Below are 26082 nucleotides of genomic sequence, written 5' to 3' on the forward strand. Positions count from 1 at the left end.
ATTGTCAGGTTTAGTTTTATTATTTAATTGAAAGTTTTAAACTGACTTAATATTATGGCCAAACATTTCTTTAGTTCACACTCTTCTGTGAACTGTCCTTCACCCATTATTTAAGGAAGCCTTGGTATTTTTCTTTCCTAATTCCTAGACATTCTTCATTATATAAATCCAATATTTATTCAAATACTTAAGTCCTGGATGACCAAGAAAGAGTTCACCATGTGGAGGAAGAGACAGCTGTTCAACTAACCTAACAGACGGACCCCAGAGTATTCTGGGGACGGCCAATAGGGCTTCCATCAGGGTTAGATACGGGGCAAAGATAACAGAAGCATCCAAGAATACACACAGAATTCGATTTGAAACAAGTGACCAGGTATTTAATTAAAATCTAGGCCTACTGGCTGTGGTATAGACTTTTAGGATCATGACCAACACACCACTCATACACTGTATCAGTAACATACGGTATAAAAAGCATGCCACCACCACCACCACATGGAGGTGAAGTTAAAAACACACAGAGGTTCTAACATTTCCTTCCTATCTGCCAATGGATATTACAACCACTTCCAGATAGAAGGGCTTCAAGGTAGTGCCAGGATCTGATTTAAATCCTAAAACCAGACTGGATGCTGGCTACTGCAGAGGAAGAGACTAGAGAAGAAGAGAGGCAGACACCCTGTCGGGGGGCTGGTGGGCACCAGAGGAGGCTCATGTGGTGTCCAGGGAGAAAGCAGGCTTTCAAGGGCACTGGGTCACATCCCTGTCCACAGGCCCCAGGAGGCCAAGTGTCAGCAGCTGAACTGATTGAGAAAACAAGCACATCAGAAGGGCCGTTCAGGGACCGACGGGAGGCGAGGGAGGATGGAGGGAGGGGGGCCACTGGGAACATGCTTCTCCATCTAGGCAGTGCTAATCCAAGTATGTCCTTCGTAACTGTCAAACCACGTTATAGCCACTCTCCTAAATTGTATTCACAAAAATAATTTCTAAAACTTCCAGGTAGATTAAACACCCAGCTTTGAAAACAAAAGTTCATAGGAAAAAAACAGTGTATTTGTGACCTAATGACTGAGAAGGATTTGTTAAAAGCATGAAAAAGCAAAAACCATTAAAAAAAAAAAAAAAGGTGAAAATTTAATATTAAAAGGAAGAGCATGTATGTAAAATCACAAACCAAAAGGCTAAATACAGATTGATACTGGCAGTGCTTATGAATGACAAAGCAGGCAGAATAATTAATTTCAGTAAGGGAAAACACACATAGTTTTAAATGGGCAAAAGAAACAAACAGGGAATTCACAAAAAAGGAAAACTGAATGTCCACTAAATATGAAAAGAAGCTCAGTCACGTTACCGCACCAGTAATCAGGGAAATGCATATTAAAATTACACTGACCCACCACCTCACACCCATCTGACTGGCCGTAAGTTTAAAGTCTGAGCAGACCGAGTGCTGACGAGCACAGAGAGCATATTCTGCTGACAGCAAGGAGGGAACTGGTCAAGCTGCTCAGCAATGGGAAAGCCTCCTAAAATCACACAGACCTGACACGTGCCCCAGGTCTGTCCTGCACCCCACTTACCCCGTGACGAACTGCGGGAAAACCTGAATGTCCGTCAACAAGAAAACTGGCAAACACATATGGAATCTGTATAGCTACTAAAATCAACAACCCAGATGCACACATATCAATGAGGGTACGTCTTAAAATACTGAGAGAAAAAGGCAAATTGCAAGGGATGAGGATGAAACAACACCCCAAACTGATTTCTGGATACAATGTAGTAGAATGAAAAACAAGAAAGGCAGTGCTGTCATGGTGGGACTAACTGGGAGCAGGGCACAGGGGCTTCGGTTCCACCTCTTAAGTTGGGGTACAAATTTTCTATGCTTTAAATTCCTGAAATGTTTTATAAAAAGATCATGCAACTTCTTACCTTGTGTTGGCAAATAATTTTTTTTGTGCCTTTCTACCTGGGTTCCTGAAGAAATCTGACTCTTCTGAGGTCGAACTGATGGATTCTATAGTATGAGAAAATTTTGAACATAAAATCAATGTCAGTCTACATATGCGCTCCGTGAGCGAGCGGAGAACTGGGCTTGCGACAGGAAGGTCCTAAGCATGTGTTTCTGCTGCTTCCTTTCATCACTAAGGCCGAGTGAACAAGCTGTTATCCGTGAACAAATGACGCACACATCACCTTCAGAAATACGTTCATTCTTCAACTGAAGGCACAAGGAACAACGCAAATCCAACAGGTCTCTGTGACCGTGCCAGGGTGGCCAGGAGAGGGAGGAACCCACGTTCACCACCTGCAAACCCCCGACCTCAGCCTTCCTGTGGGCGACCCTCAGCGCCCCGCTCTACTCGGAGAAGACTGCTCACACTGTCCCCACTGCAGACAGAAGCTTCTCGCTCCCCAGGCTTAGCAGTCAGGTAGGTGTCCCCCACCCCCGAACCAGCCCTGCCCGCTGAGCCTCCAGTCCGTGTCCCTGTCCCTGTCCCTGTGGGCGGCCTGCACGACCCTGACCTTCCCTGATACAGACACAGCTCCACTTGACATCTGGAAGGCGTTTCAAGCTCGCCTTGTCCAAACCTGAGCTCCCACACCCAGAGAAACACGCTCTCCTCCTGGGGAAACTCATAATAAATGGCCATTAAGCCAGAAACACAAAACTCAACATGGAAGCCATTCTTGACCCTCTCCTGCCTCCACACCCCAGCCCAGGCCATCGCTAAACCCGCCTACCCCCCAGTCTCCACCACCATCACTTGGGTCTGAAATGGGCCTGAATGACTGCCACAGCCCCCACCCAAGTGTGCTCCTGACCGTGCCCACACTCCCTGCTCAGTCTACCCTAAATCCACAGCAGAGACGGGCTGCCTGACAGGAAGAGGGGACACCCCACACACACAGCCCTCCAGGGGCTCCTGTCTCCCTCGGGGAGAAGAAGCCAACGCTGACAGGGACGTACTAAGGCTGCAGGAGAGCTGCACCCCCACCCACCCCATCTCCCCAGGGCTCTGCTCCAGCTGCACCAGCCTCAGGCCCCTGCCCACTCTGCTCCACCCAGGTCTCATCCCGGCTCCGCGCCCTCCTCGGGCCACTGTTCCAGTGTGGCTTTCTCAGCAGGGCTTCCCAACCCGTGACCCCGTGACGACGCTCCTCAGCTCCTGCCCAACAGCACACACCATCTTCCCACCTTCCCCCAGGGGACAAGGACGTCTGTTCCCTTGACTGTGTGGCCTGCCTTGCCTCGAAGCAGCGTCTGGTACGTCACAGTTGTGAACACAGATGAACAAAAAAACTGGCACCTGATTCAAAAGGATCAGACACCCCCTAAAAAAACTGCAAAAACTTCACTTGGCCTGCTTTAAAGCTGAGATTACCTGCCTATGGTGCTGGAACACGCTGGAAGAATTACAGAAGTGAATGTGAAAACTCTGTACAGCAACGCACACAAAGAGATACCTACTGGAGGTAAGACGCACACAACGCACACCCCGTCCGGGGTGCATTTGCACTGCCGCACCCAGACCACCCCCACCCCTGCCTCATGCGGCAGGAACCGCCCTCACTGTACAACGGCCCCCTCACCCCGCCCGCCCCGCGTGCACTCTCAACATCTGTCCATGGCCCTGACCTCTCAATCCCAGCACCTCCCACCCGAACAAAACCTACCGTGGCCCCCTCCCTCTGTGCGGCAGCCCCACCCTGGCCCATCCCGGTGCTGCTCTCAGCAGCCTCTGCTCTCTTCCAGGCGTCCAGGCGGAATCTCTCCATCACTTTGATTTCCTCCCGGAGGTCTGTGTTCTCTCTGAGCAGCACGTCTATCTGGCTTCTAAGACGGCCATGCGCACTGGACCATTTTGCTTCCTTTCTTTTCAAGTCTTCCTGTAAATACGCTATCTGCTGCTTCAAAGCCTCTCAAAAAAAAAAAAACAAAACCCATTACTGGAATTAGAACAATGCAACAGAAGAGACAAGACACATCACTCAGAAAGAATCGCTGAGCCGATCACATCTCAGTAACACTGGGTTTCTCAGGAAAAGGAACAGGATTCAGGTTTGAGCCTCACCTCGTATCAACAAAATTAACGCCAGAAATCAGGAGGAGGAGGGGCAGACGCCACTCCGGAGTCAGTGCAGGGACACTGCCACGAGGGATAAAGGTCTGAACTGTGACACCAACTGAAACAGGAGGAAAGGGAAATGGGGTTGTCTGGTGGAGAGCACACCAAGAGGGATCCACGCTAACACAGGAAGAGCAGAGGTGAGGAGAGTACAAGACTGCAGGTCAGAACTCCTGGCCTGAACGGGTCTATCTGGACTCAAGAGAAGAGCCAGGTCTAAGAGACGAGCTGCTCCCGATGGACTGCACAACGTAAGTGAGGGAACTCCTGGAAGTGTCTGGAAGCCTCTGGCAACCCTACAAACAGAAGTCGGCCTCTGCATGCAGCCAGGTGCAAGGTATGGGGCGTGACCGAGAGCTGGGGAAGTTCAGACAGAAGCAAGACAGCACTCCCCCACCAGAACCCACTGAGCCGTGAGACCGAAGGCAGCAGGGGCCCCGCACAAGACCCAACACCCACCCGTTCCCTCCAGAGCTGCACAACAGTCAACCGCACAGCACAGGCAACGGAGGGAGAGGCCAGGATCACAGGGCACAGACTCTGGATGTGGGTGAGATCGAGGCTCAGACCCCAGTTCTGTGCCTTGAAAGCATCTGAAACAAGGTCGTTACAAGGTCCCTGAACATCTGCCTCCCCGTTTGTAAAACTGTGGAGTACTTTCTAACTGGCAGGCATTATCATCATGCAGGGAAATAAGCTTCTTACTACGAGAACAGTAACATACAAGTCTAGATGAGTTAAGAATTCAAAGGCAAAAAGCCAGAGACAGACCAATACTGTATCATATCACTAACATGTAGAACCGAGAGTGAAAAGGCTGATTTCACAGAAACAGAGAAGGGGCTAGGGAGAGAGAGACAAACTTCCAGTTGTGAGAGCAAGTTCTGCGGAGCCTGTGCAGCAGGGCGGCTGTATTTACAAAGAATCATACATTTGAAAGTTGCGAGTGGACCTTAAGCATTCTCACCACAAGCGCACACACACACAGACACACAGTTCACCGCGTACGGTGATGGATGCGTTCATTATCTTGGTCTTAGTAATTATTCCATAATGTATACGTGTATCAAATAATCACACTGTGTACTGCAAATATATACAATTATATATTGCAACTATTCCTCAACAAAGTTAACAAGAATTCAAAAGCAACGTTTACAAGGCGTCAGCTGTCTATCAGGCACTGTTGTGTGTCCTTGAACAAAGAACAAAATGAAGACCACGGTGGGACTACACCAGAAGGTGATGGGGCAGAGCTGGGAGGAGGGACGCCGAGCTGCTGGGCAGGAGGCGTGAACGGGGAAGGTAAGGTGGCCTCAGTGACCAGCCAGAGGAGGTGGAGAGCCGGTCGTCCAGGGAGGGGCACCCCCAGCAGTGCCAGCAAACACACCAGGAGGAAAAGAGAGAGGCCAGCCAGCTGGCGATGCCAGGGGAGGGAAGAGGAAAGTAGATCCGGGGGACTACAGGCCGCAACTGGAGATAGAGCAGGGCCCAGACACGGGGACAGAAACCACGCACGGGACAAGGGTGGGACCAGAAGCCAGGCAGCCGGTGAGTCCACTGATGCGGACACGGGAACACAGATCCGGCAGGTGCTCCAAAAAGACAGCACAGAGAGGAGGCGTCCGAGCCTTAAATTATTATAAACAGAACTAGCAGAACTTGATGTATAGTGGGGGAAACAAATTAACACAGTTCCAACTCCTGAATTTCCAACTCTTGGCTTGTTAATTAATCCATGTCATTACCACAGTCTTTTTTGAGGATGCCTTTAGTAAGAACTTACACACTTTACTCTTTAAAAGTCAGACTACAAAAGATATTCCGGATGTCTCAGATTATTTGTTGACTCAATGGATGATTAATAAATTGATACCCAATTTCTCTTTGACACATCAAATAATTCTAAGATTCTTACAAGACTGTCATCTTTACTAACTTACATGAGTACAACGTGAAGGACTGACATACCTGTATCTCCTCCCGTTCCTTTTTATCTGGGAAAGTTCTTGCGACTGTAGAATACTTTTCAAAAACTTTGCGCTCCTTTTGTAACTTCCTCATTTCCTCCTTTTTAAATTCCTCTATTCGAGCCAATTCTTTTGCTCTCTGTTGTTCAAAGTCAGCAATTTCTTTCCTAAAATGACCAAACCATGTTATCATCTACGGAGAGTATCTCAATGTCATAATCCACCTGTGGTACCAAAATGGGGCACGAGTGACAGCCTGCAGTTGAGGAGCTAGTTTTCCATCTTCGATCCACAGGACTGAAACAAGAGTCAGTTACCTCAGTAAAGCATTTCTCAACAGGCAGTCACTGAGTTACCTACTATCAGTCAAGCACTGGAGAAACCAGTCGAAAAAATACACATTCTTACTCCTATAAAGCTGCTTACGTTCCAGTGGGAGCAAAAGATGACAAAAAACAAGAAAAATCTATGGATCACTGGAAATGTCAAGGAGAATAATCAAGGAAGTTAGGAAATATGACGGTAGAAGGAGGAAATTATGGATGGAGTCATGCTGCTGAGACAGCGTTTGAAGTAAAACCGGAGGGAAGTGAGAGAACAGCTGTGAAGATACCTAGACAAGACAGTTCAGGCAGAGGGAACACCAAGTGCAAAAGCCCTGAAGCAGGGCTACGTCTGATGTGTTCAAAGAAGAGCCACGAGGCCAGCGTGGCTAAAACAGAGTAAGCAAGAGACAGACCAGCAGGAGAAAACTTCAAGGGGGGTGCTAATTAGGGTCTTACAGACCACTGTGAGGACTCTGGCATTAGTTTTGGAGAATGCTGATCAGAGGAGCTGGCATAAGCCAGGTTCACTCGGATGCTGTGCAAAGAGCACCGGGCGAGGGCACCAGCAAGGCTGTGCAGTGAGTGGTCCCTGGCTCACACCCTCCCACACAAACAACAACGCGGCAGTCCTCCACACACGAAAGTGCTTCTGTGGGAGCCCTAGGGTCCAGGCAGGAAGCTGAGAAGCCCTGGTGAAGCCCGAGATCAAGGGCAGCCACTCTGAAAAGGCAGGCTCACCACATGTGCTCCTGACTGCAGACTGAAAACAGCCCCCTGCCAAGGACCCAGGAGGAGGGAGCCATGGCCATCCACGCCCCTAGTAACAGACCCACACACCTCAGTCCCAACCACAGATCCTGACACAGCCCTATGACCGAGGCAATCCCACCTGCCTAGGGGCCCACAGGAGCCACACCCACCCTCACCCCTGAAAACAGACCCCCTGTCTACAGACTCAACAACAGACCAGGAAACAGTCCCTTGACCTAGCTCTAGCCTGCCTGACCATGGTCCAAGGAGCAGTCCTGTCCTACAGGGGATCTGGCAGGAACAGCTGCCTGCAAACCCCGTAACAAGCCTAGCAACTGTGAGCCCCACTGTGGACCCCACTGGACCACGATCCTGGAGGCAGACCCATCACTAGTCCAGGGATCTGCGTAAGGTCTTCACTTGCCGAAACCAGTCTTAAAGACGGGAAGAGGTGTTTGCTCCTTCAAATGCAAGACTGCACGGATCATAACGAATTAGGCAAACATGACACCACCAAAGGGTACTAATAAAGCTCCAGTAACCAACCCCAAAGAAATAGGGATCTACAAACCACCTGACAGCCTGACAAAAAATTCAAAATAATTGTTTTAAGGAAGCTCAGAAAGCTACAAGAGAGCCCAGATAAACAACTCAACAAACTCAGAAAAATACAAGAAACAAAGAAGTTCAACAAAGAGACAGAAATCATTTAAAAAAAAAAGAAAGAAAGAAAGAAAGAACCAAACAGAAATTCTGGAGCTGAAGAATACAAAGGAATGAAACAAGGGAGCTTCAACAACAGACTCAAGAAGAAAGAATCTGTGACCTTGAATACGGGTGATGTGAAGTTACCCATCAGAGGGAAAAAGGAAAAAGAATGAAAAAGACTGAAGGAAGCCTACAGGACTTATGGGACACTATCAAATGAATCATTACACACAATACAGGAGTCTCAGGAAGTGAAAAAAAATCAACAAACCCTCACGACTGAAAAGAGAGAGAAGACTCAAATAAATAAAATCATAAATGAAAGACAAGAGATGCCTCAGAAATAAAAAGGAACACGTATGAACAGTCACATTCCAAAGCACCTGATAATCCAGAAGAAAGGGATGAATTCCTAGAAACATACAACCTACCAAAACTGAACCTGAGCAAAACAGAAAGCCTGAATGGTCCAATAACAAACAAGGAGACTGAATCAGTCATCAAAAATCTCCCAAAAGAGAAAAGCCCAGGACCAGACGGCTTCACAGGTAAATTCCACCAAAAATTCAAAGAAGAATTAATACCAACTCTCCTTAAACTCTTCCCTCCACCCTCTCACAAAAAGAAGGAATACTTCCAAACTCTCCCTGTGAGCCTAGTTACCACTCTGACAAAGACACAAGAAAACTACAGGCTAGTATCCCTGATGAACACAGACGTAAAAATTCTCAAAAAAATACAAGGAAACCAAGTTCAACAGTGTATTAAAAGCACTAAACACCATAACCAGGTGGGATTCATCCCTGGGATGCAAAGCGGTTCAACACATGCGAATCAATTAACGTGATGTAAACTGGTACAGTGGAAAACAGTATGGTGGGTTCTCAAAAAATTAAATATAGAATTACCATTATGATCAAGCAATTTCACCCCTGGGTAAATACCCAGAAGAATTAAAAGCAGAAATTGAACAGATATTTGTACAGCAATGTTAACAGCAGCATTATTCATAGTAACCAAAGGTAAAACAACCCAAATGTCCAGCTGCAAGCCAAGGGATGCCAAGGATTTCCAGAAACCACTATTAGACAGGGAGAAAGCACGGCTCAGCTGACACCTGGACCTCAGACTTCCAGCACTGTAAGAAAATACATTCCTGCCGTTTCAGGCCTCCCAGTGTGCATGTATTGTTACAAGCACCCTGGGAAGCTAACACTGTCAAGGGAGCACCTGAATTCATAGCGCCAAACTGCTTTTCAAATTTCAGCTTAGGACCTCATCACTAAGAGAATTCCTCTTCTAACACATCTTTGACCACAATGGGTCATTTAATCAAAAATTCTTATGTGGTATATTTTTCACATCCTTCTCATTTATTTTGCTAGATTAATAAGAATTGTTTCAAATAGTTTAGATATAATCTTAAAGATAAAGCTGAATCACTGTACATTTTTCCCCATTTATAGACGCAAACTTACCTGAGTTTTTCCAAGGCATTTTCTCGTCCAATGCGAAGTTTAGCTAAAGATGTGTTCTCAGCTTTAAATTTTTCTATTTCTGTTTCCAATTCAATAACTTTCTCTCTCAAAACTTGAGATCGAGCACTGTCACCTATAAGCCACAAATACCGAACTTCACAAAAAGCTTTCAGCAGCAAAACAATAGCTAGCTATTATAAGAGCCAAAAACCTGGTAAACTCCTGTACTGTTGAAGTGCATTAGAAACAATGCTTCCAAAAACAAAGAGAAAAAAATTTTAATGGCCTAACTTTCCAGATGAAACAGTCTAAATTTAAGAAAGAATCAAATTATTCTACCTCAAAAGAGTATCAATCTGATGACAAATTAACATTATATATAAAAAGAAATCATTCAAGTAAATTTTTTAAACCAATATACATAAATAGCTTAAGAACATAAGTATTCACAAGAGATCTAAAGCACGAATCAACACCAAAGTTAAAGTTTCCCCCAACTAATTATGACCTTCTTCCGAATTAAATTTGCTATTTAAAAGAATAGCCAACGCATTCGTCTTTCAACTACCCTTTTGGAGAAAAGCTCTGATTTATGTCACAAGAGTAAACAACATGTATGTACCCTCTGACCCATTTTTAAAACCCTAATTAAAGAATAAACTTATAAAATCATTTATTTTTGTATACGATATGTATTGCAGTGTTATTTCTAATAGTGAAAAATAATTTAAGTGTCCAATATTAAACAAATAAATGAATAAAATTATGCTACATTAATATAATTCTCTGCAACCATTTTTAAAGTACACAAAGGGTTTTAATGATATAGCCAAAGGATATTACACCTGGTCAAGCAGGATGAGGCAAGTTGCATGTCTCTACCACATTAAAAATACACAGGAAAAATGACTGGAAAGAAATATCCCCAGATGGAAATCAGTTACCTTTGCATAGCTTAGCTATAAACATTTTTGCTTCTATACTTTTTAAGGTTCCAAACTCCCTGGAAAAAATACTATTTTTAAAATCAGAGTATTTTTGTAATAGCTTAAGTTATAACATATTATAAAGCACCTATGCTTTGCTAAACATTCAGAGTTTATAATACAACATGATATAATGGAAAAGTCTTTTTCAATATAAGTTTAAAAAGTCACATCACATCAACTATACAGCCATTAAATAGAACGAGACAAATGTATGTGTATTAGAACAATCTTCAAAATGTATTATAAGCAAGGCGCAGAACAGTATATAAAAGGCATGTTTCCACTTGTGTATAAAGGAGGATCATATACATGTTCACACATATGCATGGAGTCTTTTACTGGACACAAATGAAATGGAAAAGGTGATGACTCCAGGAAGTGGACTAGCAGCCCAGGTCTGGAAAAAGAAGGAAACCTGGAGCTTACTGTACATTTTCTTAGTCATATTTAGCAGATTAATGCATGAGGTAGGAAAAAAGCTAATTTTAAAAAGTATGCACACACAGAGGTTCACTCTACAGTAACCCAAACCATAAACCAGGTATTCCCTGGTTATAAAAGAAACTTAAATGTCATCTCACTTTATAATGAATTAATTTTAAAACCCTGAGAATAAGACAAAGGCAAAAACTTGAAAAATCTGAAATCACAACTGTTTCAAATCTCTCATACTACTGACTATTACATTATTTAGACTCACAAATCAAAACTGAACAAATCACCTACTAGACTTCCACTGAGCAACAAGGTTAGGATTTTAATAAGCATTCTGAAAACACACTGATAAAACATTAAACTTATAATATTGCATTACATATTTCACAATGCTCTGACTTACCATGTGGTTGGTCTTGACTTATGTTTAACCTGGGTTCATTTCCCAAGCGTGGATCCGATTTCGATTTTGGTTTCAAAGAAGGGAAGAACTTCACCATCAGATCTGAAGCAGGAGGAGGGCTTGTGCCCCTACTGGACCTGCCCACGTCTTCTCCCTTCTTGACCAGTGCAACCTTCCTTTTCATCGTTTTGTCCAGGACACACGTTTCACTCTTATTGGGGCAGGCTGTCTGGGGAGTCCCATAAATGGCTTCATTCCCAAGAATAACATCATGTTTAAATGAATTCTCTTCAAGGTCGGTCCAAGTTCTTTCATCATCAAAGTCAATTTTACTCACAGATGAGTGTCTTCTTGAGGAATCAGAAATTTTATTTCTCAAGCTTTCTATTATGACAGACTCATCACTACTGTACTCTTTATCAGACAGATCTAAATCAACGTCTCTCCTTTTATCTTCTTGAGTCCTGGTGTCCCGAAAAGGTCCCTTATCATCACAGACTTGGGGACTATCTTCTCTGCTGCTGAAACTCCCTTCTTGACCCTCCGGTATTGGTTTTACAGTGACATCAAGTTGTTTCTCAGAGTCAGTGCTCCCATCACTGTTCACAACACCCTCATCATCGCCTGCATTCCACCCAGTCTGACTGTCACAGGTGCTCATCTGGAACGCTCGCCTACCGACAGTGCGGGATCGCTCCCGCGTTCCATCAGGTGAGGACACAAAACCGAGCTGCCCGGGTGCCACCTCACACCCACCCTTACCTTCACACTCAGCTCGGTCTGGATCCTCACTTTGGTGACCCTGACCAGTGGGATCTGGTGGGGCTGTCTTCTCTTGCTGCACAGCTTTGACAGGTGTCGAAGACAGCCGGTGACCTCTGCAGATCTGCTGGTCCCTCTCTAAGATCTTCAGTACAAATGAGGAATTACTGGAAAATGATATTTCATCAGCAGCTTGTTCTAAAAACAAAAATTCATCTAATTCCAAATTTTCCTTTTCCTTTTCCCGTTCCCAAGTCTCTAACTTTTTCTGAAGAGAAATGTCAAGAGATGATTCTGACTCTTTCAAGGTCTCACCCATCGGGCTCCTAGAAGCCAAGGAGCTGACCAGCCCTGTCGAAAGAGGAAGTCTGTCTTTATCTTGTGTCTTATTCCGGATTTTGCAGCTCATGTCACGAGGCTTTGTACGTTCAGGTACATTTTCTTTATTATTAGATTCTACTTTCTTTTCTAAACTGATCTGGTCCCTAGGGTGCCCATCACACTTCTTCCCTGCTGGGATTTTCAGTCCTGATGGAGAGAGACTTTTCCTGTTGTTACTCTTAAGCACTTTTGGCTTCTGATGGAGTGTGACAGAACCACTCTTGGTTCCAGCTTTACTCTTTTTAACAGGAAGGTTCTCTGCACACAGTTCTTTGTTTATAGGAGCAGTTTTCCGCTGGATTTGCTGTCTATCTAATTTACATACAGGTGGATCCTCTGAAGCACTCTGAGTGGTCACTAGTTCACCTTCTCTCCCTTTCCGAATCTTAGATTTAGCATTAGTAAACCTAGCTAAACCTTCTCCTCGTTTTAAGAATGGCTGTTTCGGTTTTACTTTGATGAGCAAGGATCCTTCTGCTTCCTAAAATAAAAGAACAATATTTGGATTAATTCTGGTATATCCAAGCAATTGCAAAGTTATTATTAAAGCAAATTACAAAGAAATCTCTAAAGCCTTAGATAATTTAATCGAATAGCTGAGATGCTAACCCTTAGCTGCTTTTGTTTCAGTTCTTGTTCTTCCAGCCGAATTTGTTCTTCTAAGTAGTCTTCAAAAGTCTGTTTCCTTTCTCTAATGGCAGCTTTAATAGGCCTAGTCATAAAAATAAAGTTATTTAACATGCAAATCGTGATGTGAATACTGTACACTTAGTGTGCCTGATACAGACAGCCTCAACTGAGAACTTTCCTTTTTCAAAGTCACAGATGCCACTGGAGAATCTAATAAAAGCTACAATCCCACTCCACCTCCCCAAATACAGAAATACACAAAACTCTGCACGTGACTTGAAGAAGCCCCTCTGAAGTCCGTCTGCTGCTCTTAGATTAACTTCTAAAGCAACATATTCAGTATTTTTTTAAAAATTTCAAAATTAGTTCATTAAATACACATTCTTTATGATCCTTAATAATACAAAGTAAATCAAAAAAGTCATTCGCCATTCCATAACATACACTGAAATATTTGAATATTTAAGAAAACAATGAGCAACCTCATTACTGACATTTTGTCTCTGACATAAAATTTTTAAATTCTGTAACCACACTTACTCATTATTTGTAAGTGATACCATATGTGACACTACAATATATGATTTGTTTTTCTCCTCTCCAAAATAGAATTTACCTATTTGAGAAGAAAGTTTTATCCAGGTATTTTCCTAAGGTAAAGAAACTTTGCTCAATTCTCCCAATACAATGTCAAAGCTACTTTAACTGATATATCTCCCCAATCTCTTTCTGTTGCTGACAATACAAAGTAAGTTTCTCCCAATACAATGTCAAAGCTACTTTAACTGATATATCTCCCCAATCTCTTTCTGTTGCTGACAATACAAAGTAAGTTATATCTTCAACCCTATACTTAAAAGCAAATTCAAGCAAAAACAAGAAAACCATGGATCTTTCAAATAAAGACAGTGCCAATAATAATGACTATTATATTAAATTCCTTTCAACATGGATGATACCTTTCTTCAATATTAACCACTTCTGGGGAATCATCAATTTTTTTCAAGTTCATATCACCACCTTCCTGAACCTGTTCCATCATTTTCTCCAAATATGGTAAAATACTTTCTCCTAGGATAAAAATTAGGAACAATTTAGTTCAAAAAAAGCAGATTAAAGTTTTAAAACTTGAGAATTTTACAAATTACTATGCTAAAAAAAAATTAGTTAAAAGTAATGTACGCCATCTTTTCTGACCACAACAACATGAAACTAGAAATCAACCACAGTAAGAAAAATGAGAAAAAAATGATTACATGGAGACCAAACAACATGCTACTAAAAACCAATGGGGCAATGATGAAATCAAAGGGGAAATTTAAAAATACCTTGAGACAAATGACAATCACACAAATATCTATGGGATGCAGCAAAAGCAGCCCTTGGAGAGCAGTTCATAGTGATACAGGCCTTCCTCCAAAAACAAGAAAATTCTCAAATAAACAACCTAACATACCACTAGAAGACTTAGGAAAAAGAGAAGAAACAAAAGCCTAAAGTCAGAAGAAAGGAAATAATAAAGATCAGAAAGGAAATAAAATCAAGACGTAAAAAAACAGAAAAAAAAAAAAAACAATAAAATCAAGAGCTGGTTCTTTGAAAGGGTAAACAAAATCAACAAACCTCTGGCCAGTCTCACCATGAAGAGAAGACAGGGGACCCAAATAAACTAAGAAATGAAAGAGAAGAAATAACAACTGATACCAAAGAAATACAATAAACCGTAAGAGAATACTATGAACAATTATATGCCAACACACTGGACAACCCAGAAGAAATGGACAAGTTGCTAGAAACACAGCACACCAAAACTGAATCAAGAAGAAATAAGTAATTTGAACAGACTGAACACTAGAAGTGAAATCGAATCCGTAAGGAAAAAACTCCCCGCAAACAAAAGTCCAGGACCAGATGGCTTCACTGGGGAAGCAAAGGAAAGGAAATGACATTCAAAACAAAAAGACAACCTACAGAACGGGAGAAAATATCTGTAAACAATGCGATCGACAAAGGCTTAGTTTCCAAAATACACAGACAGCCCATACAACTCAATAGCAAAAAACCAAACAACCCAATCAAAAAACAGGCAGAAGACCTAAATAAATACTTCTCCAAAAAAGACATACAGAAGGCCAACAGGCACATGAAAAGATGCTCAACATCACCAATTATTAGAGGAATGCAAATCAAAACTACAATGAGGTTATCATCTCACACCAGCTAGAATGGCCATTATTAAAAAGTCTACAAATAATAAAAGCTGGAGAGGGTGTGGAGAAAAGGGAACCTTCCTATACTGTTGGTGGGAAGGTAAACTGGTGCAGCCACTATGGAGGACAGTATGGAGGTTCCCTTAAAAAACTAAAAATAGACTTACCATATGATCCAGCAATCCCACTCCTGGGCATATATTTGGAGGGAACTCTAGTTTGAAAACATACATACACCCCAGTGTTCTCAGTAGCACTATTTATAAGAGCCTAGGCACAGAAGCATCTAAATGTCTATCAACAGATGACTGGATAAAGAAGTTGTGGTTTATATACACAATGAAATACTACTCAGCCATAAAAAAGAATGAAATAAAATGCCACTTGTAGCAACATGGATGGACCCAGAGATTATCATACTATATGAAGTCAGTCAGACAGAGAAAGACAAACATCATAGGGTATCACTTATATGTGGAACCTAAAAAATAAAACAAGTGAACTTATCTACAAAACAGAAACAGACTCTCAGACACAGAAAACAAACTTAGTTACCAGGGTGGGAAAGGTGGTGGGGGAGGAATAAATTAGGAGTTTGGGACTAGCAGATACAAACTACTATGCTTAAAGTAGATAAACAACAAGGTCCTAGTGTATAGCATAGGGAACTAAATTCAATATCTTGTAATAAACCATAATGGAAAAGAATATATATGTATACATAGAACTAAATGACTACGCTGTGCACCAGAAACTAACACAACATTGTAAGCCAACTATACTTCAATTAAAAAAAGAAAAAGAAAAGTATTGTATGCCAAAGGTTTGAGAACTCCCAAAGGTTTCTTTAATATGATAAAGAAAATCTTCAAAACTCTAATTAAAACCTAACATTCTTCAAAAGGTTAACATTGGGGGAAAAAAATACTGTGGGCTTTGCTAAGTTAAAAAAGACTAAAGAGTTATAACTGAATGTTAAACTTGATTGGATGCTGTTTTTGAAAAACACCTTTAAAAGGCATTTTTGGGATCACAGAGAATTCTAAAATGCATTTGCATAGTCAATGTCCCTAGGCATAATAATAGTACTGTGGTTATATAGAAGAATGTCCTAATTTTTGCTTGATGTATGCTGAAATATTTGATATAATACAATGTCTGCATATTATTTGCAGTGAAATCACCCAGCAAATAATACACAGCTGTAAAGAGAGATATAATCTTAGGCATAGGTATGTGTGTGTGTGTGTGTGTGTATATATAAAAGTATAAAAGCATATAAAGACAAACAGGGCAAAACATCAACTGTTGCATCTAGGTGGTGGGTATACTGGTTATCACTGCAGTGGTCTTTCAGTTATTCTGGATGTTTGAAATTTTCCAAAATAAAAGGTTAAGGGAGTGTATTGTTTAAAAAATAAGGAAAAGATATTTGACCTTTCCATACCAAGGAATTACTCTAAATTAGGAACAAGATATTACCCACAACAGCGCCCAATCCTAAGTAGTAAGTGTAGACATCTTCTGTAATATCAATTGTGTTTTTCTATAACTTACTCAAGAGAATATATTCATAAAAACACCGTAAAAATCGAAAATTAAATTAAAATTAAAAATGCTGCAATGACTCAGTCCTACCACAAAGAACATTAAATACTGATATATTACTCCATGACTGGCATAATGATGACAACCATTACAATTACGGTTACAAAGACCACAGAACATAACATACCATTTTCCCATGAGTGGGAAAAGAACACAATTCATTATACAATATTCTATGATTACAAAATGGGGGGGGGGGGGGAGCAGGGGCCAGGGAGTGAGCACAGAAACAGGACTTTAAGGGAAAAAAAAAAAAAAAAAAAAAGACCAGAAGAAAATATACTAGACACGCCACAAGAACTCCATGGGTTTAGACCATCAGACACTGGGTGCCGGCTCTGGCAGGAACGTGCTGGGTGCTGGGAATACAGACGTGCAGTGAAGACTGTCTGGGCTGGGGATTTCTTTTACAAGTAACAACTCCCATCACCAACCTCCTGCTCCCGTCTCACATCTTCTATCATGTGCCCACCACCAGCACACACACTATAAATCAACCCCAAGCTCCTTCAAAGCTCTCAAAGAAAGAGAGTACACGCAGAACTCACTGCCTCCCTTTTTGAAGACCCCACGCCACCACGCAAGGTTTGAAGTCAGCACGAGTCATCCTGCAATCTGCTCTTGGAAAGTCCCAAACTCTATGTCCAGTTCTACGTCCAATCTAGGCTCAGTGGCTATGCAACATGTAGGACCTCACAATTAAGGCCTCAGGGGACAGAAAAAAAACCAGAAAGGACTCATCGTAGAACAACTACGCAACCCTGTCAGTTAACTACAGAGGAGAGAAAAGTAAGTAACTCACCTACAGGATGGTCATGCTTTTCTTCCTTCAAATCCTTTTTTTTCACAAGTGCTTCTTGATATTGTGCCTCATAAAACAAATTGGAAGAAGCACCACTTTCTGAAGTTAAGACAAAATCCTGATGAGTAGTTTTACAGAAGTTTTGTTTATCGGGTAAAATGTTGGAAGGGTGTTTTCTTTCTTGGGTTTGATTCTGGTAGATACATGAAGGTAGGAAGAGCCTGATTTTCTCCACAGCGGTTGAATTTCCTGGAGATCTGTACTTCTGGCTCTGGTCATCAGGCAGTGGAGTCAAACCTTGCAATTAGAAAAATCAACAAAACTAACTACTTCCTATAACATTTTCTATTCTACTTGCTACAAAATTTTCTCCAAAGTAATACAAGTATTTCTTCCCCTCATTAGGAAACTATGTTTTAACAAAAATTTTAATGGAATTTTAGAAGTCCAAAGTGACCTTCGCATAATTTTGATTGAGTATATTTATTTCACAATTCATGTGCAGACAGTTTGTACACAGTAGGGCTGCAGCAACGCCTAACTCAGGAAGGCACCATTCATGCTCCACCATGAGCACTGCCTGGTGTCTCTGCAGCCCTGTAACAAACACAGTTAGGGGGAGAGCACCACTGTATGTAGTTACAACAATCTGAAGTGTGCCCTAAGGACCCACAACCGCTCTCACAACATATAAAGGTAACTCCCCACTGTAAACAAAACAAAGACAGTCCACTGAATGGGAGAAAATATTTGCAAACGATGTGCCTGACAAGGCCTTAATTTCCAGAATATACAAACAGCTCATATAACTTAATTAAAAAAACCACCCAATCAAAAAATGGGCAGAAGACCTAAACAAGCATTTCTCCAAAACTACAATAAGGCATCACCTCACACCAGCTAGAATGGCCATCATTAAAAAGTCCACAAACAGTAAATGCTGGAGGTGTGGAGAAAAGGGAACCCTCCTGCACTGTTGGTGGAAATGTAAACTCATGCAGCCATTATGGGAAACAGTATGGAGGTTCCTTAAAAAACTAAAAACACACTTACCATATGATTCAGCAATCCCACTCCTGGGCATACATCAGGAAGAAACTCTAATTCGAGAAGACACATGCACCCCAATGTTCAAAAGGAGGACTATTTACAATAGCCAAGACATGGAAGCACCTAAATGTCCATCAACAGATGATTGGATAAAGAAGCTGTGGTATATTTATACAATGGAATACTACTCAGCCATTAAAAAGAATGAAATAATGAGGGGAGCATACAGCTCAGTGGTAGAGTGCATTCTTAGCATGAACAAGGTCCTGGATTCAATCCCCAGGAGCACTAAAAAATAAAATTAAATTAAAAATTAATTAAAAAATACATAAGGAAGCCTAATTACCTCCCCCAAAAAAAACAAAAAAAAATTTTTTTAATGAAATAATGCCATTTACAGCAACATGGATGGACCTGGAGATTGTCACACTTAGTGAACTCAGTCAGTCAAAGGAAAATACCATATGATATCACTTATATGTGGAATCGTTTAAAAAAAGGACACAAATGAACTTATTTACAAAACAGACTCACAGACACAGAAAACAAACTTACAGCCACCAGGGGAAAGAATGGGGGCAGTGGAGGGATAAATTGGGAGTTTGGGATTTGCAGATACTATATATAAGATAGGTAAACAAAAAGGTCCTATTGCACAACACAGGGAACTACATTCAATATCCTGTAATAGCCTATAATGAAAAAGAATATGAAAAGGAATATATATATGTGTAACTGAATCACTATGCTGTATACCAGAAATTAACACAACATTATAAACCAACTATCCTTCAATAAAAAAATAAATTTAACAATAAAAACAACCAAAAAAGTAATCAAACTTAAAAATAAGTCTTCCCTTTAGGTTACCATTAACATGGTAAACAGGAGGTGGAATTATGGGTGGCTTTTCTGTTTTGCACTTTTCTATAGTTCTTAAAACTTCATATTACTTTTTTGCCTCTTTTGTTTCTTTAGTCTCTGCTTTTGAAATAACCCGATAAACAGAGAGAAAATTCCCCTTCTATCTAACTATAAGACAATTCTTGGAGGACAGATGGCAACACCAGCCACCCTGCCTGCCGCACCAGCCCCTTGAAATCCTGCTACTTAACTATCCCTCTGTTCTCCCAGACTGTCTCAATTAAACTTGGAACTGAAGACACAATGAGAGGTGTTTCATTAAAACACCCATCTGCCTCACCACAGCCCACAAATAAAACTGGGAATAAGGTAATTCCTCACTGAGTATCACATTCAATCTCCCTTCCTTTGAAACAATACTCTCATGTAAGTATTTTTGACTAATGGTTATCCCACTTCAGCATGAAGACAACTATGACAAAAGAGCAAATCCCAAAGCAACAGTACTCAATGGGTGGTCTGTAAACCCCTGGAGGTCTCCAAGACTTTCAGGGCATCCACCAGCTCAAAGCTATTTTCATGTAATACTAACACATTATTTGCCTATTTCTCTATGCTGAAATATGCACTGATAGTGCAAAACCAAAATGGAAACTTTCTGGTGACATCACTCAGAAGCAGGCTAGGAGAGCAGCAGTGACTGCTAGCAGCCACTATGTTCATCACCACCAAGTACTCACAGTTTAAAAAAAAAAAAAAAATATATATATATATATATATATATTTTTTTTTACTTAAGAATGTCCTAGATAAAGTAGCAACATTAATTTTTTAATTAAATTTTAACCATTGACTACATGTCTTTTGAACATTCTGTAGGACAAAATGGGAAGTATGCATAATGCATAAATCACTTCTGCTGTAAGCCGAGACATGGGCTGTGAAATTTTTTGAGCTATAAGCTCAACTAGCCACTTCTTTCAAAGAACATCATTTTTACTTGAAAGAGTGAATGACAAACTGTGGTAACTTAAGCCTCAGTCCTTGGAAGACATTTTTTCAAAAATGAAACAGGTGAGCCAGTCACTTCAAGGAAAACAACTGACAGTATTTATCTGTTACCAGTGATAAAATTTAAACTTTCAAGTAAAAATCAGAATGTTGGAAAACATGTCCGTCACCAGGAGCTTGACAGCTTTATAATACTTCAAGACTTTTATGATGAGATCTGTAGTAGAATTAATGGATATAATTTTTTAATATTACATAATGAAATATGTCAATATTTCAAAAACCTATATAACTCAGTGAACCATTATTTCCCAAATAACCAGTGCATGATGAAAAATCCATTCAAAATGCCAAGATATTCTAATATATTTTAATGTGATAGAGTACAAAAAACTCACTAACATGATTTCAGGTTCCATACTGTGAATGACTGTTAGACAGTTAGATAGAAATGAGCACCAGGCAAGGGGAGAGGAAGAGGAAGGGAGCAACCCAGAAAATAGCAGTACACCTGCGCTCAGGATAAGGGGCTCCAAAAACTTCCTTTCTCTAAGTGAGGGCCAGAGGAAATGCCAGCTAGGATCAAACGCTGTGGCTGCACAGCAAAGAGAAGGACCCAGCTTAACTTGACATAATGCTCATTATAACGTAATTAACATTTCAGTTTGAGCCCCACCCACAGGTTTCTCCATGTGCACCATGGAGCATGTGTAAAAGAGATGGACATACCTGAGCACAGGAACGTGAGCCGTCAATCAATCAATCAATCACCAAAAAAAACGTCCCCTAAGCCAGGATATAAACACAGGAAAAACAAAGGAGTGGTGCCATTTTTCCCCTCTTGGGTTGGCCCAACCCCAATTCTCGGGGGTGTACTATATTTTACTGCCTTTTAACTTCACTAATAAAATCTTCTGTTTATATCACACACTCTGTCTAAAGTTAAAAATTCATTTTTTTCAGGTGACTAAGAAGCAAGGTAACTTTTATTGCCCTCGTCCCAATAACATAACTACTGAGAAATAACTACTTACTGAGTTTGGGTGCAATATTAAAGAAATAATCATAATTATTTGAAAAGGCTATTAAAATACTCCTCTCTCCTTTCTCCAATTACATATCTACGTGAGGCTGGAATTTTTTTCACATACATCAACCAAAACAATACAACTGAAGAGATGGCATGAAAAAGCAGATAGGAGAATCAGCTGAGTTCTTTAAGCCAGAAGTTAAGAGATTTTCAAAAACAATAAAATGATGCTACTCTTCTCATTAATTTTTTACAAAAGTTTTTCATTAAAAAATGTTATTTATGATAACATATAATTGGTTATTATTTTAAATGAACTAGTTTTTAAATTTCTAAGTTTTAATTTCTAATACAGTAAATGTCAATAGCTACATCCCATATAAACAAGCTCTCTGGGGTCCTCAATAATTTAAGAGTGTTAAAGGGTCCTGAAATCAAAATATGAAAACTGCCCAAAAGCAAATGCTCCAAAACTCCATGGAAGTAGTTCTTATATGAGTAACTCTGAAATCTGCTTCCCCATTGCTCTGCCATAGTGCTGTTTCCACCTTAAAAACGATCACAGGCTATTATTTCAGTGATCCTGATTATTCTTCTTATGTATTTCATAAAGGAACCCTGAACCACTCACTATTTCAAGATACACACCATGCTCTCTATATTCTCTAAGATAAACATCCGAATTCCCTAAGCCATTCTTCATTTGCTACGTTTCTCATCACCCCATTCCCACCACTCCTGGTGGACCATCCAGCCACACTCTGCACACTCATTTGCCAATATCGTCTCTTCTTCGTATTCTCAATGTCCAGTGCAACCTCTGAACAGAACAGGTGCTTTCCTGAACCAGTAAAGTGCATCTCTTAAAGGGCCACACCAAGAGGCAAACACATCGCAGATCACTGCTTTTCAAACCGTGGGACAAATCCATTTTCTCATCAGAGGCAACAGGTCATGACTGGCATTTTTTTTAATAACATAGAATAAACAAAATAGAAAATATCCTTGCTACCTGCCAGGAACACCAGTAAGAACTGATTTATGAAATTTCTTTGAAATTATAAGCCATGATTTAAAAATGCTTTTGTTACTATGCAGTATACTCAAAAAACTTTCCAAACTACTGCTCCAGATCACATTTCAAGCAGTTTTCCCCCAATAAGAACATCACGCTTTCCATTGACCGGGCTAGCATACTACAGAAGAACGGCCCTTGGCCACCACAGAAAGTACTTCTGTTTTGGCTCCTCAGCTGAGCAGAATGGCTCAACACATACTCACCTTTACCACCCTGAGCAGTTTCATTCCTCAGGCAGGGGCTGTAAACCAGCAGCCCCAGGCCAAATTCGGCTCTTGATCTTTTATTCTGCTGGGTCTTTTTAAAGTTTTATTTTATTAGTAAATGTGAATGCCTTCAAGCAGGACACATGCTCCAGAGTGGCACAGATCCCCCCGTCCCAATTACACCACCATCATTTCACAGTTGTCTGTCCGGCTCCTAAGGAAATTGGGAGTTTGCAACATAGGATAGAGAAATGGTAGAAATAACCATCAAACAAGTAAAGGTAAGAAATGTATGTATTGTCTACAGTTGCGCTAACCCAAGGCCTCATGTAAGCAAAAAATACCTGGGAGTGTATTCTGCCCAGACACCATCGTAAGCAGCTTCTCTTGTTCCTCCATGAGTCTCTGTAGTTGCTCTAACTGTTGCCTCTTCAGCTGTTCCTGCTTCTTCTGTTGTACTTCTTTCAGCTTTTTGAACATAAAATGAACTCTATTAAACTTCGTATTTCTTTATGAACCTTCACTCCTTACATTCATCTTAATCCCTCCCACCTTTCTTCTAGTATCTTCTGTAATAAAGTGTTTCAAAGATGGATCTCTAAGTAACTAAATCTGCCACCAAATCTCTAAACTTTCAACTAAGAAACAGAGAAAGAATCAAAAATCTTTTGATTCTTAAAGTAGGATAGGTATCAGCACATTTATCACCAGCTTTTCCTCCCTAATATCTGATCAACCATTTCTAACTTAATTTTTACAAAATGAGGTAGAAACTTAAAGACATTGTTATCTTGAGTGTTACATTTATATCTTACATATTAAACATGTTTTTATGTTTTACATTAAATAAGAGGCAAAATATGGTATTATGAGGATTTTACAGTAAAGGGGGAGAAACAAAAAGACCTGGAACAGGTGACTTTTCATCATAAAGAGAAACCTGCAATAACACAAAAACGTATCACATCAAATCCTGTTATACCTGCTCGAGCTTTTTAAAAAGAGGGTCTTTATAAGCAACTTCTTTGAATTCACTGGTAAGACCTGAGATAAAGCCATTTCTGTTATCTTCCCAGTGTCCAGGGGCATCCTGACATGTCACCATTTGTGGTTCCTCTTTAGTTAAAGGAAAGACTCTATGTGTTTCAGTTTTATCTGATTGTAACTTATAAGGGCTGTCAGACTCCGATATCTGTTCTTCATGAAGTGAATCTTCTTCACTTATACAGCTGAAGCTGTTTGGAAAATGTGTGGCTTTCACAGGAAAGCTGGAAGAAATGTTCACATTTGCCTGCTTCTCTTCGTCTGCTTCCAAAACAGGAAATCCACGATTTAATATGACCCCAGCCCGAGAAGAACTGGTCATCCACCGGGTTAAGAAGTTCTGCCCACTGTTTAACTCTGAAGAGGTTGGCATCAGGAACATTTTATTTTAGTCCAATGACACTACTGTGTTTAAAAAATGTGAAAGGTAGAAGAGCTATTAATTTCCAATACCTGTGTAAAGAAGAGAAGACACCCAACAGAATGTATTAGTTAAAGCTATTCTTAAAAAAAAAAAAAAAAGCTATTCTACCCAACATGAACTCAGCACAAAAATCTACTGAATGCTTCTTATACAAAAAACTTTAACTAGCAAAGCAATCAGGCAATAAGTTACATATTTTTCTGGAATATCTTAAAAATACCCAAATTGAGGGAATCAAAACCTAAGCTCCCTTCCAATTTAATCATTCAGTTACTGACGAGTTTATACAAGTGCTCCATCAGCTGACCTAAAACGACGGAAGCTAAAGCACCTTCTTAGCCATGTCGTTACCAAATGAGAAACAGGCCACTATCAGTATCAAATATCACCAGTTTAACCACTTTTATGCTTCCAACCCCAGTCCAACATTGCTTCTTTGCCTAACTGGAGAACCCGTGTTCTCCCCAGTTCCAGAACAAAAGTCACCACCACCCCCATGGCTACTGGGCACTGTCTCCTGGAGCCCCCTTACTTTCTCTTCTCCCGTCTAATGCCTCACCCACCAGGTAGTCCCTCATCTGTATTCCTAGAAGTCTCAGACATCACTATCTCAGCATTCACCTCATTATTAGTGGTATTTTGCTTTTGTGTTCATAATCTACCAAGCTGTGAGTTCCTTGAAGACATCTGTATATTCACCACTGTCTAGTACCATCCATCCCTGGCAGATAAGCAAAACTTGATAAATATCTGCTAAAATTAAGTTAAAGTTAAATCAGAACTAAGGTTATATTGTCGAAAACAATTCCATATTATGAAGTATTATTTGAGTTCATTTGATGTTCAACAGTAAGAACATCGATTCATAACATGGGACAGCTATGCCGTATGAATCACACTCTAAAATAACCAAATTCATACTGCAGCTCTATCCCTGTATGATAGATAAACTTAACCGGGACATCAGAGAAGACATGCTCTTATTTCACTCAACTAATACTCACTGTGTTCTTACTCTGCCCAGTACTGCTTTAGGCACTGGGTAAAGTCAGGGTCTTGTGGGGAAAATACACACAAAAGCGAATTACACAATATGTTAAATACTAGTAAGTGTTAAAGAGGAAAAAAAAAGCCACGTGGGGACTGGAGATTACAAATGTAGACAGGGTGCACAGGAAGGCCTCAGTCTGAGGACAAAATTAAGGGTCTGGTGGAGGAGGAGCAAGTGGTACAGCTACGAGACTCAGAGTCAGACCCAGCTACCCAGACCTCGTAACCTCCATCTGCAGGAAGCCCCCTCACCAAGTGCTCCACTCCTCCAGACAACCACCAGTTGTCACAGTTCCATCACTACCATCTACCTCAAATCTTCCAGGATTAATCTCTTTAAGTATTTAAGCCACTACATCAGCCACCCTTTATCTCTTATACTCTAATCTCCACGCATGCGCTTATTCTGTCTCCAGCTCCCAGTGCAAAACCACTCACTGTGCATCACCAGCAAAATCTATTATTCTTAACCTCTCCTCTCACCTCCCTGAGAACACTTGAAACACCTGAGAAAGACTAAAAACTGTTAACACCCAGTGTGAAAAAGAGGAACTCTTCCATAAAATTTACTTGGGAGTGTGAAGTATAACCTTTTGAAGAATTTGACAATATCCATCCAAAATGTAAATGTACAAAAACTGACTTGGCAATTTCACATCTAGGCATTTTGTGCTATATTGGCAGTGGCTTACAATATTTGTAATAAACTGAAATTAACTTAAATGTCCACT

General features: G+C 40.8%; 1 protein-coding gene across 7 annotated transcripts in view; it reads right to left on the reverse strand.

The window, feature by feature from the left end:
* Positions 1–26082, reverse strand: part of CPAP (centrosome assembly and centriole elongation protein) — a 37079-nt gene that overhangs the window by 8275 nt on the left and 2722 nt on the right. For 5 of the 7 annotated variants that reach the window (XR_006723654.2, XM_074377842.1, XM_045514203.2 and 2 more), the window contains exons 2-11: positions 23816–24330; positions 23178–23301; positions 17595–17891; positions 13934–14045; positions 12954–13056; positions 11202–12825; positions 9375–9507; positions 6114–6279; positions 3691–3933; positions 1945–2029 (exon numbers count right to left, since the gene is read on the reverse strand). Coding sequence is in view for 6 of the 7 variants with exons in the window: in XM_074377842.1 (XP_074233943.1) it covers positions 1945–2029; positions 3691–3933; positions 6114–6279; positions 9375–9507; positions 11202–12825; positions 12954–13056; positions 13934–14045; positions 17595–17891; positions 23178–23301; positions 23816–24259 (3331 nt within the window). In the remaining variant the exon portion in view is untranslated. Of the gene's footprint in view, positions 1–1944; positions 2030–3690; positions 3934–6113; positions 6280–9374; positions 9508–11201; positions 12826–12953; positions 13057–13933; positions 14046–17594; positions 17892–18647; positions 23048–23177; positions 23302–23815; positions 24331–26082 lie in introns of those variants that run through there. The other 2 variants (XM_074377845.1, XM_074377844.1) reach the window with 2 other exon arrangements.

Source organism: Camelus bactrianus, chromosome 14 (genome assembly GCF_048773025.1).
Source record: "Camelus bactrianus isolate YW-2024 breed Bactrian camel chromosome 14, ASM4877302v1, whole genome shotgun sequence".
Lineage (NCBI taxonomy): Eukaryota > Metazoa > Chordata > Mammalia > Artiodactyla > Camelidae > Camelus > Camelus bactrianus.